Genomic DNA, 13,182 nt, shown 5'->3' on the forward strand with positions numbered 1-13,182 from the left:
GGTGGTCTGCATCCTGGGCTCCCAAAGCCCTGCCCTGGAGGAGGCCAGACCTTGACAGTTGTTCATGCTCTGATACCTTGAGGAGTGTGGGAGACCAAGCGGACAGGCGGGGCAAGTGCAGAGGGGCAGCTTCGAGGCCTGGGAGGTGGGAGATGGGGTGTAGTGTGGCACACAAACCTCCCCCAGGGAAGCCCGTGTGTCTATGTATGCATGTGCCCATGCATGCACACACATGCTTGTGCGCTTGCGCTGAGGGAGGGGAAGCAGAGAAGAGGCCGGTCAGGGGAGACTTCCTGGAGGCAGGGACAATGGCACACACAGGTCCCACCCCTAGAGGTGTGTGCTCTAGAGGGCATTTCAAAGGCTGGGTGGCAGGTGGGGGAGCAGCTCAGGAGCTTGCACTCCCCCTCCCCATCAGTGCCCCTTGCTACCCAGCCCACTGCTCACCTCCCTGGCAGCTGCAGCCCCTGGGGACCAGACCATGCATCTCCCTTAGTTACAGCCTCGGAGAAGGAAAGCAAAATCCATCTTCTTCCTTCCCACTCACAGATGTGCTTAAGCCTCACCCCTAGCCCCTGCTTGGGTGGGAGCCCCGGAGCCTCCTGGCTCATTTGCCAAACATCCACCCATCCTTCTAGGGTGCTGGGGGGTGGGGGTGGGGCCTGGCAGAAAGGGGTTTCCTTTTCCTGGCAGCTTGAGACTCAGGATTGCTAAACTGTGCCTCTGAACCGAACCCTAGTTCCATCCTGGTGTGACTGCCCCCCCATGGCTGGATGAAGTCTGAGCCCCGGGACAGCAGGCAGCACCCGGGGCCTGTGTGCTAGAACCAGGCCAGGGCTATAGGGACCAGAGGGAAGATCCCGCTCTTGCAGCTGGGCCATGTGCGGGCAGGTCCTGAAGAGGCTCCCTGGCTCCAAAACTGCACTGGGAGACCCGAGCCCCATCAGGGGACTTGGGGTCTCGGGGACTAGGAGCAAGGAGTGAGCTGGTCCCCTTCACCCCTCTAGATCTCCAGTTTCTAGAATAGCATCAAGGCCTGAAGAAGTCAGCTGTGCCAGGAAAAGCCATTATCCTGACAGCCTCCCTCCACCTGCTAAAAGCCTCCCTCCTTCCCCGGGGGGCCTCACCCCTCCTGAGTTATTCAGCCTCCACTCACCTAGCCCTGACAGACCTCTTTGGTGTGTGTTGAGGGAAGGGAGGGAAGGGAGGTTTGCTTAACCACTTCTACGCCTGAGCAGAGTCAGCACCTGCAGGCTCCCTTGGCCTTGTCCCTTGCCCGTCCCCATCTCTTTCCACCTGGAGTGCCTCCCACCAGGAGCTTGTGAGAAAGGGGGGGGACAAGGGGCTGAAGACCTCTCAGGAGGGTGGAAGACAGGCTGGCAAGAACAGGCCATGGGTTCCAGCCTGAGGTCTGTCACTGCACTGCGTGTGACTGAGGTCCCCCGGCTCAGGTCTCCTCTCTGGGCGCCGGCAAGCCCCCAGGGACACAGAGCACCACGTGCACTGCAGGGGCAGGTTGGGTGTTTGCGGTGTAGAGGACTGACTTTGTCCTGACACAGAGTGCAAGGCACAGGGTGGCAGGAGGAGGGGCTCCCATTGCACCCCTGAGTTAGCAGAGGTCACCAAGTCAGAAGGAAGAGGGCTCCAATACCTCCCAGCCTCGAGGTCTTCGCCTCTCCAGCCCGGCAGCCTCCCACACACCCCTGAGCCAGCGGGGCCCCCTTTGCAGGTGTGGGGAGGCGATGTGTCTGGGAGGCACGGCCCTCTGCATCTCAGCCCTGCTTCAGCTCTCCCCGCCCCTGCCGGGCTGCCCTGGGTCAGCCACCTTTGAGAAACACCCAGCTTGTTTCACAAAGGAGGGAATAACGTGAACTGGGGCCCTCTGAGTGCCGGGAGCTTAACTTGCTTTCTTCCTGGTCCTTATAGCCGCCCTGGGAGGGAGGGCCCACCTACAGAGCAGGACACTGAGGCTCAGAGAGGGCAGGTGGCCTGGTTAAGTGGGCTCAGACCCAGTTGTGTGTCGCTCTGAAGCCGGTACTCTCTCCAGGACCCCACACCTTGGTCACAGCAGCCAGAGACCCCCAGTTGTAGACCCAGAGTTGGAGTCAAGATGGGGGGACACCAGGCCAAGGACAATTAAAATTATTATGATTATTACTATTCACACCGTCGTGGTGCTTAACAATATGTCAAGTGCTTTACACATATTAATTCATCTCATGCCCACAACTGCCCTGCATTATCAACCCCCTTTCACAGATGAAGGAAGTAGAGCACAGCAAGATTATGTACTTTGCCAAAGTCACGCAGCTACTAAGGGGCAGAGCTAGGATTTGGAACTCCAGGGACCCTGCTGTCATCACCACGCCACACTGCCTCTCAGCCGAAGCAGAGGGGAGTTTTCAGTTGACCGCCGGAGCTTAGAGACAGGACTCTCACAAGAATGGTTGTCCACGGGAGTCCTATAGACAACTGGGGAGCAAAGATCCAGGCTGCTACGTCACTCAGGTCCAGAGGACAGAGTGAGGACCTGGGGGGTGGGGGGGAGCCAGAAGCCTTCCTGGAGGACAGTAGGATGAGCTGGGAAGGCCACGGGCTGCTTTAGCTACCATGTGGGGCACATTGGCTCGGAGCTTCTGGGCCAACTCGCCTGCCCCACACTCCCTTTGGGGGCCTCCGGGGGTGGTTCCAAGGCTGGTGAGGACACCATCTGTGCTTCTGCTTGAGGAACCATCGGCGGCACCTCCCCCTCCCGAGTACGTGGTGCAGCTCCCCTGCTCCAGGCTCTGGGATGATTCCTCACCCATGATTGCTGCAGTTAATGTAGCGGTGCCATTTACAGCCCAACATAATAACCTCCTCAACAGAAGAAGTATTAACTCTCTCGCTGAACTGTTTGATGGCTCGGCAGCTCAGGGACACTTAACTCAGATACCTGTGGGATGCACTGGGTTGCAGAGGGCCCAAGCTCCAGCCTCACCTTGGACACCCTGGCCCTGCACAACCCCTCACCGCCCCCTGCCCTGTCCCATGCCTGGCTCCCAGTGTCCAACCCATGGCCCTGCGCATAGCGGGTGCCGCAGAAGGCAGGAGCCTGAGTGTGCTCCATTGTAAAGGTTCAGAGCCCGGGGAGCTGGGCTGAGCCTCAGGAATCTGGGCCAGCAGCTTAGGGAAATGAAGGTCAAAGGAGAAGCTAGCCAGGCGGGCACCACACAGCCGCCCTGCCCAGAGACTTCCTCCCAGGGGACAGAACCTAGACAAGAGAGTCAGGATGGGGAGTCTGTGCACACAGGCGCCTGCTGGGGAGCCCGGCCCAGGCAGGGGGCAGGAGGTCAGACAGGCAAGGCGTCTATCCCTGCTCGCATCCCCAGCCCTGGCCTCTGGTGCCTGAGTCCACTTGAAGGCCTCAGCGGTAGTCAGCAAGACAGTGTGGTCACCCGGGCAGTCAGAGCAGCTGAGGAGAGAGGCCCAGCGTCCCCTGGGCCTAGGATGACAGGAGTGTGTCTGCCTGGGAGGGAGCTCGTTATGCTCCGTCCACCCTTTACTCAGATTTATGGACAGCGTGTCCAGGAGGGCTGAGCAGCGGGCCGGACACCCTTCCTCTGACCCAGCCTGCTCCTCCCCTCCCCAGGAAAACCACATCTGAGGACACGAAGAACCAGAATGCTAAGGCAGTCACATCTGTAACCTCAGAGCCCACCAAAGCCCCCATCTGGGGGGACACGGTCACAGTGGAGCTCCAAGCTGAGGATGCGGGGCGAGAAGGTGAGGCAGGGGCAAAGGGGGCTGGTGTGCAGGCGAGGGGTGTGAGGCAGAAGCAGCCTCCCTCTCAACTCAGCTGGAAGCCACCTGAACACCTCTTTGGGCTCAGTTAAAAGCACTTTAAAGAAAAAAAATCATAATAACTGTCATGCCTCATCTCCTCGGTCTGCTCGAAAAATGAGTTGTTCCACATAAATGAATTTTCCAGAGAAGGAAAGCTTATCTTTTTATGGCCACTGTTATCATTTTCATGGTTGTTATTACTACCTCCTCCCACTGAAACAGCACATTGCAGCTTCCTGGCACATCCTCACACATCGCTCATTGGAGTCACACCTCCTGCGAGAAGCCATGCTGCTCCCATTGCTTAGATGGGAACACTGAGATTCGGGGAACTTAAATAACTGGCTCAAGCTCATGCAGTCAGTAAGTGGAGGACCTAGGATCAGCATACGTGCTCTCACTGCAGCTCCAGGGTTCTAACTGCTTCCCTAGAACGGCTCCTTATCCTGCCCTGGCTCCCTGGTACTGCCCACAGTCAGATAGCAGTGTTCCTGAGGGCCACGGAGCACTTTTGTAGAAACTGCCTACTAGTTCTTGCTCCTCCACCCCCGGAAGCCTTTCCAGTCCCTGTGTTTCAGCAAATTCTAGCACTGTAGGTAATTTAACTTTTTCAAGGCAGGGCTCATCCCGAAATCTCCAGGTACAGGTGTGCATACATATGTGTGTGCGCTCGTGGTTTCTGCTCTTGGGCGAGCTCAGGCTGAGCACACAGGAGTATTGACTGGCAGGCGCCAGGACAGCTGTGGGCACTGGCATCAGGCTTAGTCAGCACAGACCCACAGGTGCCCACGATATCTCTGCTCTTATCAAGTCAGAAGAGCCTCAGGCTCCCGTCTTGCAGGTGGTCCTTCCCTCAGAGGACCGGCTTTACTTCTCCCCTTGAAATCTCACTAGGGACTTAGAACTCCTGTCTGCCTCACAAAGAACAGAAAGCCAGCTGCTAAGGACAGGGGAAGAGAAGAGAAGCAAAGCGCAAGGAGACACATCAATAAAAGGGGAAGAAGCTAGTTCTGGGTCAAGCCAAAGGATATTTTTCTGCCTATAAAGGGATAGGTGGGGCTGCTGGGGTGAATTAAGAATATGTGGAAGAGGAGGAAAAATTGACCTAGGATTTCATGCACATGTATTTTGTTTGTGAATGCCTGCCTGCTGGCCCACGTGTATGTGGGAAAGTAGTGTGTGTGAGTACGTGCTTGTGACTGTGCCATAGGCTTGCGTGCATGTGTGTGTGTGTGTGTGTGTGTGTGCTGCAACAATGTGTTGTGTGTGTGCCTAGATTGATCTGGGAGGTGGCGTGTGCCTGGCAGTACGTGTGTGTATAGTGTGTGTATGTATATGGGCATGTGTGCATGCATCTATGTGGCTGACAGGAAGTTAGGGGTTGTGGTGAGTGGAGCTGGGATCCCATCCCACCTTGAGCTCTGCACATTCGGAGTGCCTATAGGAAAGGACATGATGATTCAGTGGCCTTGGGGCCCATCTGTGCAGCAGAGAGGGGATAAGACTCACTGCAGAAAGAACAAGAGGGTAGGGAAGGCCTCCTGGATAGGCAGGGAATATTGGCAGTCTCCTCTTTGCAGATTGAAGTAGCTGGATGCTCGTTGGAACCTGGTTGGAACCGGTTGCTGTGGTGATGTCTGTGGTGGGGGTGGGGGAGATGGGGGCCAAGCCAAGAGGTGGCGGGGAGGGGAGGAGGTAGCTCAAGGAGGTGTTAATGAAAAGCAAAGGGGAGTTGCAGACCCATGTCAGGGCCAAAGCAGGGGAGTGGCAGAAATGGCTTGTTGGCCACACAAAGGGAGCCGTGGGAGGCCGGAGGGGCACAATGCCCAGAGAAGAAGCTGATGAAGCGTGTTGTAGCATGGAGACAGGAACAGGGAGGGATGGCTGTCCATTCTCCCCAATTACAGCTCATCTGCTGGCTGCCCACACAGAGCTCCAAAGATTGGGGTAGGGGGTAAAAATGCAAGACATTCACCCCTTCTTTCAGCCTCAGCAAATTCCAACCAGATTTGGGGACTTAGGGCCCATAGATAGTGGCCATGAGGGGCTACAGCTTCCACAACTACTGTTGAAGCTTTGGCTAGGAGCACTGGAATCCTCCAGCTGAGTTTTTTCAGTTCTGCTCAGGGCTCCGTGAGTATACGGAGCACTACAGATGGTTAATGAGGAGGAAAATAGTGACAACTACAAGGAGCATTTGCTTAGAATTTCATAACTTGAAAAACACATTTCCCTCCCCACAACAATAGTAGGAGAGGGACAAGGTTTTTCCTTTTTAAAATATTAACATTTTGCAGAGCAGGAACATGAAGCTCAGAGAGGTTAAGTGACTGACCAAAGGTCACAGAGCAAGTTGGTGTGTTAGTACTAGAACCCAGGTCTGCTCACTTCAAATCCTTTGTCTTACTCTACTTCTTTCAAGACAACCTCGAGTCTTTTGGGTACCCATTTCCCTTTCTTTCCTTTTAGTACAGATCCCATATGGCCACCTCTTGAGGGACTTTGGCAAGTGTCTTTCCCTCTATGTATCCAGAGTAGCTGTGGGGAAGAGGAAGAACGGAAGAGTAATTAGCAAAGGCTCCTCCCCCTCTTCCTCCTCCACACACTCATCCAAATGACCCACCCAGGGGCACCTGGGTGGCTCAGTCTGTTAAGTGACTGCCTTCAGCTAGGGTCATGATCTCAGGGTCCTGGGATCTAGCCCCACATCGGGCTCCCTGCTCAGTGGGGTGCCTGCTACTCTCTCTCTCTGCTTGTGCTCTCTCTCTCTCAACTGAATAAATAAAATCTTTTTAAAAATGCAAATGACCCACCCAACTCCAAGTGACTGAGCCACGTGGGGCTCCCAGCCTGCTGAACCGACACAGCCGGCAGCTGTCCGTGGTGCTGATGTGTCCTTGTCTCAAGTAGACTGGGTCTACTCCAGTCTCTATCAGGTACACCTGTCCTTCCCATCCTCCCTTTCCCGTTTTTCTCTAAATCTTTTAGAGCCTTCCTTCCTCCATCTCTCTTATTCTCTCTCCCCCTCCTCCCTCCTTCTTTTCCTCCTTCCCCATGTCCTCTTCTTCCTCAAACCACAGACTTCCAGAGTGGAGAGATGCCTCCAGGATCACAAGCTCAGCCTTTCCCATCAGCCATTTACTATCTCTGTGATGGTGATCAAGTTATTTAACCACTCTCGGCTCCACTAATCACATTTTAAAAACAGAGATGGTGATTCCTACTTGAGGGGTTGTGGTGGGGATTTGTTGGAATAGTGCCTCAGGAGCAACCATCCCTATATCTGGCACACAGCATGTGCTCACTAAGCAGGAGTGCCATGATTATTTCCAGGTCATTGGCATTCTCCCCAGAGTTCATCCTGAAGTTCATGCATTTAATGACAAAATGTAGTCTCTTTGGAGGAAGTTTTCTTTTTTTTCTTTTTTAAAGATTTTATTTATTTGACAGAGAGAGACAGCGAGAGAGGGAACACAAGCAGGGGGAGTGGGAGAGAGAGAAGCAGGCTTCCTGCTGAGCAGGGAGCCCGATGTGGGGCTCGATCCCAGGACCCCAGGATCATGACCTGAGCTGAAGGCAGACGCCTAATGACTGAGCCACCCAGGCACCCCATGGAGGGAGTTTTCTAAGTGTTGCATTGTTTATAGTGTTAGTCTAGTTTTCATTTCCTTGGAGTAAACTTTTGTTGATATTTGTATTGAAAGATTTCTTGAGCAGATCCTGTTTCCTTACTGAGACTCAGTTTCCCCATTTGCAACATGTGGGAGGTAAGCCCTCCCTTCCCTGCCTGAAGAGCTGGTGAGAGTGTCTGTGACTAAGAGAAGCAGCTCCTAGGAAGGGGTACTATTCCTGCTTGTGTGTGTGTCTCTGTGCCAGCATATGTGTGTCTCTTGACATGGGGGCTCCATTCTGGGTGTGTCCATCTCTGGGCTGGGAGTTTCTGGACCATAGGACAGAATTGCATCTTTGGATTCTAACAGCACCTGATGCGGAGACTTGTCCTAGGCCCAGGGCTCAAACAGCGCTTGTGAATGTGTGTGAGTGTGTGTGTGTGTTTGTGTGTGTGTGTGTGTGTCTCACATGTGTACATGTGCATGTTGGTTCCTCAGCAGGGCCCCTGCTCCCTGCTCTGGGCGATGTCTCACCTCCCACTGGCTCACCTCACTGGGTGGGATGTTGATCAGCTAAGCCCTGTTTTGACCTTGTGCTCTTTTTTCTCTATTAAGATGTGGTCCTCAAGGTGATGGACAATAAAAAGAAAGAGGAGCTGTTGTCCTACCAAATCCCTATCAAGTACCTGCGTGTCTTCCACCCCTACCACTTTGAGCTAGTGAAGGTGAGTCAGAGCCCTGAGCCCATGAGGGCCTGTGATAGGTAAGGGGAGAGCAGGTGGGAACCACCTTGATGCCCTCAGCTATTCCCTCAGAGCTTCCCATGCTCACCTTGCAGTATGACAATTCTTGGACCATATGGGGCTCAGGAAACCCAGCTCCTGGCAGGTAGACATGAATGACTTCCATGAGAATTTGGAATTCTCCAAATTCATCTCTGTAAAAGAGCCCAATAGCATGGAACATCTACTACATTAAATAAATACACCAATGAAAGATATATTCTGATTTCATGTATGTTAAAAGTGGGACTGTATCTAAAAAGCAAAGAAATACAGTATTTACAGAATATCTATGTCCCAGGTCCCGGGCCAGACACCATCTCTAATCCTCAAGGTGAATTACATTTTGCATACATAGGACTGGGACCCAGAGAGAGGAATCCTCCCAACCTGGGTGACAGAGCAAATGAGTAGCAGAGTGGAGGGTGAGCCCAGGTCACCTGTCTCCCAGGTCAGTTCTTTCTGTGCTGCCACACACTGCCTTGGCAGGAGGAAGGCCCAGAAGATTTGGGGCAGGTGGGAGAGAAAGTGCTCCCTGGAGTGCACCCCTCTAGTAGGCAACTGGGCAGGAGCCTGGAGTGGGGAGCCTCAGGCGTCTCCGTCCATGGCCTGAACTTCCCAGGACAACTCCCCCATCGGCTCCCTCTCCCCAGTGCTGATTGGTGGAAGGGAGAACTCACTCTTTCATGGCTCAAGGACTTAGTAAGTACCTACTATGTGCTAGGCAGTGGGCTAAGATGAACAGAGCATTACTTTCCCCTCAATGTGCCCTCCAGACCCCTACTGTGGCTTGGAATAAAGAACAACGTGATGCAAGATTGCCTGGATTCCTATCCCTGGTCTGCCTCTTGCTAACTGTGTACCCATAGGAAGCTGCTTAACCCCCTAGACCTCCACTTCTCATTGGCAAAATAGAGAGACACTGAGCAAGCATTTGGACAATCAATTGCAACAATGGGCATAAAGCCCCTGGCAAAGTACCTGCCACGTAGTGGGTGCTCAGTTTGTTCCTCTCCTTTCTTCCCACCAAGCCCTGCACCGATCTTCTTTCCAAGCACCTCCTCAACCATGACCTAGGGGTCTTTACCTTCCTTAAGCCCCTTCCCTAAGCCTAGATGAGGTACCTGGGGCAGGCAGAGACAGGAAGGTCCAGAGAGATGAGTGACTCACCTGGAAGGCTCAGTGCTTTAGCTGTGATTCTGCAATCATCACCCAGGCCTTCTGGCTCTCTGGCCACTTACAACCCAGGCCTTGTTATCACATCTTCACAAAGAGAGCAGGCAGGCAGTGGTCCTTGTGAGGGCGATGAAATATTCAAATAGAAAAGGGAAGATTTATTATATTGATCTTGGAAGGGCTCGCGGGGACCATGAGCTTTAATTATCAGCTCGGAGCCCCGATGGAGCAATGCCAAGTGATTGTCTGCATAGGGCTGGATTTATGGCCAGGGGCTTCCCCTTAGTCACTCTCCTTCTTGTGTGTCTTCTTCCTTCCCCCTGACCCAAGCCCGCCCAGCCTGGAAAAGCTGAAGAAGCCCCTGCCAAGACCCAACTGTACGCGACCATCGTTCGGAAGGGCAGCTTCTTCCCCCACTACGTCGGCAGCAACCACACAGCCCTGGAGGTGCCAGACTGGGGCCTGGGGCAGGGGTGGGGGGAGACAAGCTTTGAGCAGCCCCCAGGCCCTGCCCTTAACCACCTCCAATTGGCTTGACTTTATAAGGCAGGGAGGGGTGTCTGGGGAAGAAACCAACAGGGCCTTTCAAGAATAGCCAAAGGACTTTGTGAAGGACAAGCCCTGGGATGTCAGGGATGATGGGGATAAGGATGGAGATGAAAAGGATGCCTAACCTTTCCCAGCACTTCCAGGCACACAGTCCTACCCTAACCTGGCCATCTCTTGCTCTGCTCCACACACCATGCAGGCAGGATGGAGAAGGGGAGGCTACCAAAGCCTAAGTCTGCCTGAATCTCATGGGGGTGGTGTCCCTCTTTGGCCCATAGTCCCTTCCTATTTTCTCTCATGTTCTCTCCCTCTTGCAGTAGTGACCCCTGATCTAGGGCTTACAAGCCCCCAAATTTTAGGGCCTCCCCCCTCTTCTTTGAGTCCTATTTCTGAAGAGGTTTGGCTGGCCTTCCAATTAGGCATTCATTCATCCATTCGACAACTGTTTACACAGCCTCCTCCAGGCCTGGCCCAGCTTGGACCTAGCTTCCACACATGCCATCCCCAACCTTCTACCCCTCAGCCTTTCAGCAGCTTCAGGAGGATGGGCAGTGCTCCAGAAAGATGTCCAGGAACCTACACCCTCTCTTTCCCCCACAGCCTTCAAACTGCCCAAGGCTGACAGATTCAAATGCAGCATTGGTCTGAGTATGATGGGGGCGGGGGGAGCAGCCAAGAAGGCCCAAGCTCTGGGCTTCCCCTGCCCTAGCCGGGCCGATCTGATGTACTCCACAGCACTGTAAGCTTGGCAGGATAAGAACTGTTCTTGAGTCTCATTTCACAGCTGGCTACACTGAGACCCAAGGAGAGCCTGGGAATGGAAGTCCAGAGCTCCTGGCCCCCATCTCTGCTTCCCCACAGCCACCTTGGATGCCAGTGTGTGTGACTTGCAGGGTCCCTCTGGTCCAATCTCCCTCCCTTTTATGTCATGCCCTTTCCTGAGACCTGCCAGCAATTCACACACACACACACACACACACACACGGAAGTAGGAAGAGTGGCCACAGCTTGGCCTTGCTGTCCCCAGGCCACACCCCACAGGGAGAAGGCCACATCCTTAAGACCCAGCAGAACCCTGGCCTGCAGGTATCTCCACCGAGGATCTGCCCTACACCCACCCCAGCCCACAGACTTACCTGGTAGAGCCTCCAGCACTCCGCCCACTCCCTGGCCCCAGCACAGATGTCCCCCCTTCCAGTCCTGAGAGCAGACTGGAGAGCACAGTGCACAGAGAAATTGCTTCTGTCACTCACCGGCTGTCATGAGCAGTGTGCCTATCTCATTCACACCTGACCATTCAGCATGGACCAGGTGTAAATTAGCCACCACCCCCCACCTCTCGGAGACCTGCTCTCAGCCCCTACACCTGTTGGTGTCCCTGTGAGCACAAGGGCCTGACAGCTCTGCAGCGGACGCTCTCAGTCCAGACTCCTGCCCCCACCCAAAGTTTGTAATACCCACAGCAGATCCAGTCCTTTGAATCTGGGGCAGGGATTCAGTCTCCAGGGGCCCCAGCAAGCACTGAAAGACCCTAAGCACTATTATTTTAAGGCCTTACTAGTTCACACCTGTGTGGAGTTGTGGGGCACCAGCTCAGATGGGTCCTGGCAGAGGGACCCAGGAGGGAGTACTCAGGGAGGAGGAAAGAGAGAGGAGCCAGAACAAGCCCCTACTCCCAGGCACTCTTCTCCCATTGAAGGTCAGGACTAGGAGGACTGGGACAGTATGGACCCACCCCTCAGTGTATGAGCTGGGATCCTAAGGCCCAGAGTGGAGCAAGGACTGGCCAGGGTGACATAGTGACCCAGCTGTTGTGAGTGGCCCCTCAGCTGTGTTCACAGCCCCTTCTCTTTCTGCTTTTCTTCCCCTGTGCACCCTGCAGTTAGGACCCCCATCCACCCTCCAAGAGCAGCTCAAGCCCAGCCCCTCCCTGAGGCCACTGCCTGGCCCCTCCTCCACCACCACCACCCCCAGGCATCAGAGGTCTGTCTCTCTCTCACTCAGAAATACACTCAGCCTCTCCCTCCCCTGTCCTCCACTTTTCTCCTTCATCAGTGGAGCTCATTTCTCCCTGAAATACACACTGAGTTCCTACTCTGTGCCAGGGGTGTTTGCTAAGAGCAGTGAATGAGGTAGACATGGTCCCCGCCCCTGTGGAGCCTGGGTTCTAGTCAGACGGACAGAACATGAACAAGAAAGAAATGAGAATGAACACAGGTTATGATGAGTGGTACAGAAGAGGCAATCCAGGGGCTGAGAATGGGGCGGGCTGCTTTAGGAAGAGTGGTCACAGAAGGTCTGCGGGAGGTGGTGACATTTAAGCTCTAAAGGAAGAGAAGGAGCCAGCCACTGAGTTGTGGGGGTGGGGGTGGGGGGTCTAGGCAGAGGGATCAGCATGTGCAAAGACCCTGAGGCAGAAACAAGTGAGCATATTGGAGGGGTGAGACAAAAGAGGCTGGAGCAAAGGAGGACTTGGGGATTGGTGGAGATGCGGGCCAAGGGCAGACAGGCCAACACATGCAGGTTTTGGCCATGGATTCACTCTAAGGGCAATGGGAGGATGGTCCTTGCTGGTCTCAAGCTGGAGAATGACACGGTCCAATTCATTTTTACAAAAGCAGGTTTTGCCATCATGTATCAAATTGCCTGGGAAAGGGGATGGGTTGGGAGCAGAATAGAGGCCAGTGATGGGGGTCAGAGAAGTAAAAGGAGCCACAGGAATCACAGCTGGGGGAGTTAGGGTGAGGGCTGAGGGGTGAGTGGGAGCCCATTTGGTGGGTAAGGGGTGAGGGCCAGGAGCCAGATCAGGAGTTGCTTGGGATGGCAGTGGAGATATATGGGGACAGAATCTGTGTCTTCTCCCTCTGCCTTCCCATTGCCTAGCCCAGGGCCTGAAGGAGGGCAGCCTTGAGCAGAGAAAGAATCAAGTGAGACAGATGGAGGCAGGGATAAGCTCATTACTGGGGAGAAAGATGGTGGGTGGGTTCACCTTGTCCCCGAGAGGGCCCAAAGCCACCCAAGGCTCACCTGCCTCCTCTCTTCCCCAGGTCTTTCTCCGCGGAGTCAACGAGCCCCTGGTCAACAACCCAGACCCCATGGTGGTCATTGCCAGGGTGGTTCCCAACTACAATGATTTTAAGTGAGTGGGGCCCAGGTGGGTGTGGGCAAGGGGAGGGCGGGGAGGGCAGAGGACAGAGGAGGGGAAAGGTTGTCATTGCCACCACAGGCCATGATTCCAG

The 13,182-nt window shown here is 54.4% G+C and overlaps 1 protein-coding gene across 1 annotated transcript in view; it reads left to right on the forward strand.

Moving 5' to 3' along the window:
- Window positions 1-13,182, forward strand: part of CCDC33 (coiled-coil domain containing 33) — a 101,528-nt gene that overhangs the window by 29,079 nt on the left and 59,267 nt on the right. The window contains exons 4-7 of the mRNA XM_032417935.1: window positions 3,632-3,765; window positions 8,052-8,161; window positions 9,725-9,841; window positions 12,991-13,082. Of these exons, the coding sequence (XP_032273826.1) occupies window positions 3,632-3,765; window positions 8,052-8,161; window positions 9,725-9,841; window positions 12,991-13,082 (453 nt within the window). The remainder of the gene's footprint in view (window positions 1-3,631; window positions 3,766-8,051; window positions 8,162-9,724; window positions 9,842-12,990; window positions 13,083-13,182) is intronic.

This window comes from Phoca vitulina, unplaced genomic scaffold (assembly GCF_004348235.1).
Source record: "Phoca vitulina isolate PV1807 unplaced genomic scaffold, GSC_HSeal_1.0 scaffold20, whole genome shotgun sequence".
In the NCBI taxonomy this organism is placed as follows: domain Eukaryota; kingdom Metazoa; phylum Chordata; class Mammalia; order Carnivora; family Phocidae; genus Phoca; species Phoca vitulina.